This window comes from Homarus americanus, unplaced genomic scaffold, assembly GCF_018991925.1.
Source record: "Homarus americanus isolate GMGI-L3 unplaced genomic scaffold, GMGI_Hamer_2.0 scaffold9818, whole genome shotgun sequence".
Classification (NCBI taxonomy): domain Eukaryota; kingdom Metazoa; phylum Arthropoda; class Malacostraca; order Decapoda; family Nephropidae; genus Homarus; species Homarus americanus.
Window position 1 is genome coordinate 254 of NW_024729186.1, and position 5,082 is coordinate 5,335.

A 5,082-nucleotide genomic window follows, 5' to 3' on the forward strand; every position below is an offset into this window, starting at 1 on the left:
ACACTAATACTCACAGGCCAGGGGTACACTAATACTCACAGGCAGGGACACTAATCTCACGCCAGGGTACACTAATACTCATGCCAGGTGCACTATACTCACATGCCAGGGTACACTAATACTCACATGCCAGGGTACACTAATACTCACATGCCAGGGTACACTAATACTCACAGGCCAGGGTACACTAATACTCACATGTAGGGTACACTAATACTCACATGCCAGGGTACACTACAGTAATACTCACATGCCAGAGTCCAATACTTCTTGCCAGTGAGTAGGTAAGATGTACTTGGTCAGCATTTTGGTTCTTTTGCGTTCATAGTCAGAGTTGATTGTTTTGCGTTCATTCCACTGGTCCCGGCACATGTCACTGCACTCATGGTACACATTCCACTTGTTGGGGCAGCCGGCATAACCCTAAAAGATAGATAGAAAGATATTAATACAGTAAAATAGTTGTGCCAGTTTACATTGACTCAGCAAGACAGTGCAGGTATACAAACAATGTACCCAGACAGTGCAGGTATACAAACAATGTACCCAGACAGTGCAGGTATACAAACAATGTACCCAGACAGTGCAGGTATACAAACAATGCAGACAGTGCAGGTATACAAACAAACCTAGACAGTGCAGGCGTAAACAGTAGACAGTGCAGGTATACAAACAATGCGCAGGTATACAAACAATGTACCTAGACAGTGCAGGTATACAAACAATGTACCCAGACAGTGCAGGTATACAAACAATGTACCCAGACAGTGCAGGTATACAAACAATGTACCTAGACAGTGCAGGTATACAAACAATGTACCCAGACAGTGTAGGTATACAAACAATGTACCCAGACAGTGCAGGTATACAAACAATGTACCTAGACAGTGCAGGTATACAAACAATGTACCTACACAGTGCAGGTATACAAACAATGTACCTAGACAGTGCAGGTATACAAACAATGTACCTAGACAGTGCAGGTATACAAACAATGTACCTAGACAGTGCAGGTATACAAACAATGTACCTAGACAGTGCAGGTATACAAACAATGGTAAACAGTAAGCCAATCAGACTAAGAAAAGACAGCAGATGCTTATTTTCAGTCAGGTCCTTTACTTAAGTTGGGGCTGTACCTGTACTACAGTAACCAGTAATAATAATACTAATAAAGATAAAAATATGTACTATAGATGAATACAGAACCTTGCACATAGACTACTGTACTGTACCTGTGTGAGATGTTAAAGGACATACTGTACATCATAACCTGAAATCAGTATTGCAAATTTCCCAAACAAAATCTCATAGAGGTTTAAAGGATGAAAATATTAACGTCCAAATTGGGGGTGCCGGTGGGTAGAGCGGTACCGCTCTTGCCTCGCAAGCGAGATGTCACGAGTTCGATTCCCGGGCCGGTGGAAAGTTGTTTGGACACACTTCCCAGCATCCCTTAGTCCCTGTTCACCTAACAGAAAAGTAGGTACCTGCTGTAAATCGAAAGTTGCAAATTCGTATTCAGGGAGAGTTGTTGGAGCTTCCAATAACTTGCTTAAACATAAACCATTGACTCTTCAGGCTTCTATGCCCTTAACTCATGAGACATAAAGGCAAGCATGAACTTAGCATGCTTCCCTGTTGGGCGCTGTAAACGCTTCTGCTCTTCACCTTACACAAGGATGTAGAATGGGTCCAAGATAACAAAAGTTTTCTTACACTCACCAGGTATGGGTCAATGACTTGAGATTCTACGGGTGTGTAGTTGAGGGAGGTTTGTTGTGGGGTCTCGTCATAATCTTCAGCAATAATTTCTTCCTCTGCCGAGGCTGCAGGCTCAGGCTCCGAAAAAACTGTGGAGACGTTAAAAATAAGTACAACAGCCAGTCTGATAATTGTACAATCTTGTTATTAGCTATATTATACTGGATAATTACCAATGATCCTCCAAACTTTAAACTCTGGATAATTGTTTTTGTTCCACCAATACAATATCAACAACTCTGGATAATTTTAAGGTTGGGATATGTGAGGGTGTTAGAAAAGTTTATTATGATGTGGTACAAAATGTACAGAGAGAAACACAATATAATAGAGTACAATACCACTTTTATTAACATCTGTAGAGCCACAAAAGGAACTCCTATTCAACTTATACAGCTTGAAAATAAACTTTTTTGAGTTCTTTATGTATCTTGCTTTACCCGCTGGCTTCAATAGTGTTTTGCATAATAAATATTAAAACATGGGATGATGATCTGTAATTAACCGAAGATAACACTTAAATTAAAACATCTCAAAATGTATATACTGTACTGTACATTGCAATAGACTGATATCACTGTACCATACAGTGCAGTAGACTGATATCACTGTATCATACAGTGCAATAGACTGATATCACTGTACCATACAGTGCAATAGACTGATATCACTGTACCATACAGTGCAGTAGACTGATATCACTGTACCATACAGTGCAATAGACTGATATCACTGTACCATACAGTGCAGTAGACTGATATCACTGTACCATACAGTGCTGTAGACTGAGATCACTGTACCATACAGTGCTGTAGACTGAGATCACTGTACCATACAGAGCAGTAGACTGATATCACTGTACCATACGGTGCAGTAGACTGAGATCACTGTATGATACAGTGCAGTAGACTGATATCACTGTATGATACAGTGCAGTAGACTGATATCACTATAAAATTCATACCTTAAGTCTTTGTTATTCCTCACAGTTTCACAAGGCACCACAACCAGAGGCAAAATTTCTTAATACCTTCTGTGTGCTCCACTTCATGTACAGTCAACTACAAATGTCTATTTGCCTTTCCCCCTGAACCACAATCCCCTAGATTAAGATTCATGAACTTGAAGCAGTAGACTGATACATTATTCTGTCCATAAATGCTTCGGATTCATGAGTCTGAATCTCGGGTTTCATGGTTCAGGAGAGGTGAACAGTTGACTATACAGTACTGTACAAACTTAGTATGTTTACAATTAGCTTATAATCATCATGTACAATACATCAGATGAGTGAATATTGTACTGTAGTACAAGTATATAATTTATAGCAAACAAAAATATGACAACTGCAACACATCCACTCGATTTGTGGCTTTTTTTGAGGTAAGGAAGAACTTCTCTTACATTTAATATTAGTAAAAAAAATAAGTGATTTAGGAACACAAGAACTGTAATACAGTATTAATGTTAATATTTTCTAATACTGTAAGTCATATATTCTCTAAATAAAAATTAGCAATTGTTTGTCTGTCTTTCTCATCCCTCTTATAATTACTCTGTATAAGTAATTGTTTTATTTTTAGTTTCTCTCTATGGCCATTATATAACCTGTAGTGGGCAGGGCATAAAGAATGGGGGAAATTGTGGGGTAAAACGCAGTGAAAACTGATCATATGACACAAAAATGATGTTTTTACATGATTTGTATGTGAAGAATTAATTTTTACAGTAAACACTAACTCTAAAAAATCTGATGAGTCACCGCATATCGTCTTTTTGTTTACAACCAATTCGCTCAGTCCGAGGACTCTTAAGTCCACAAAAAGCATAAATTACACCACAATGCTTCAACAAAGTTAATTTCATTAGTACCAGATATCATAATAAGTACTTACAGTTTAATATGGCCCCTCTAGAAAATTAGGTAGGTTTCTTTGGTTGGTTAGGTTAGATTCTAATAAATGATCACCCCCTTTTAAAATACTTACTGGTACTACAGTTTAGTGTTAAGAACATCAGTGGAACAAATGAAGAAAATCGAAAAACTCCTTCTGGTGGTTGAGGTGTTCTCATACATAATGGTAAAATGTTCGTTCTGAGGTCTGTCAGTTATGAGGTTCCTAAACACTTCTAATTAATGTAGGTATATTTCAGTGTTACTATCACCATCAGTCAGCAGCTTGTTTACCTATGGCTTGTTTCGACTCGGCACGATACACACATTAATAAAGCTTTATGTATTTCCTGTTATATTGAAGTATTTAGTATGCCATACAAGGACGACTCCCTCCCCCATCTCTAGCTGTTGCCGATATGATGAACAGGTGTACCAACTTAGTATGATGATGCACTGGGGATAATAAGAAAGCACTTCGTCTAGCGTTTCAAATTTGACGTTAAATCTAATGATACTTGTGGGGGATTGTGCAATTATTGTGATCACTTAGTTCATGAAGCCTGGCGGACGGAAGGAGGCAACAGTAATAAGGCCGCCACCTTACAGCTCGTACAGTAATACATCACTACTTCACTTACCTGGATCTTTGGGGACATTAATTATTCCCCTCTTAGCTAATTTAGCAGCAAGAGCTGGAGGAAGAGGCATCACGTGTACGTCTGTCTGTCTTTCTGAAGCCGCTTGTTTGTATACATCACCACTGCAGGGTTGCCAGATACTTGTGACCACAGGTAGCGAGAACAGACCTTAAAAGGAGCGGGTCTCAATGAAAAGTAGCACAATATATATATATATATTGTGGGGTTCAGGAACAGCTACTTCTTATCAGTTTTCACAGAAGAAATTTGCGATGAAATTCCGGAGGTGGAACTGATATTTAAGGGAAAAGGAAGAAGAGAAATTAAAGAATATCACTATCAGAAAAGAGGATGTTCTTAAGAAGATAAATATACTAAAGAATACAAAATCCCCACAGCCGGATGAAATTTTTCCTCTAGTCTTAAAAGAGTGTAGGGAACAGATTAGCGGACCCCTCGTAAACTTATTTATAAAATCATTAGACACTGGAGTTGTGCCAGAGTTGTGGAAACAGGCAAAGGTAGTACCCATATTAACAAAGGGAGACAGAGCATCAGCGTCAAATTACCGGCCGATCAGTTTGACGTCAGTAGTGGGGAAATTTCTTGAATCAATTATAGCAGATAGCATCCGATCGCATCTAGAGAAAAACAAATTAATCTACGACTCTCAACATGGGTTTGTAGGGGTATCGAGATATTAATGTTGTCTAGCACTCAGGATGGAAGGAAACTCTAATGTGGTTTTCTTGTATAATATAAGTTATATGATAGACAGTCTGG

At 38.7% G+C, this 5,082-nt stretch overlaps 1 protein-coding gene across 1 annotated transcript; it reads right to left on the reverse strand.

Annotated features, from left to right (window-relative positions):
* Nucleotides 1-244: 244 nt before the first annotated feature.
* LOC121866351 lies at nucleotides 245-4,454 on the reverse strand. The gene is made up of 3 exons (XM_042365969.1): nucleotides 4,300-4,454; nucleotides 1,726-1,853; nucleotides 245-423 (listed from the first exon to the last, which is right to left on the reverse strand). The coding sequence occupies exons 1-3, from the start codon at nucleotides 4,367-4,369 to the stop codon at nucleotides 247-249; spliced, it is 375 nt and encodes a 124-aa protein (XP_042221903.1). The 5' UTR covers nucleotides 4,370-4,454; the 3' UTR covers nucleotides 245-246.
* Nucleotides 4,455-5,082: the final 628 nt, after the last annotated feature.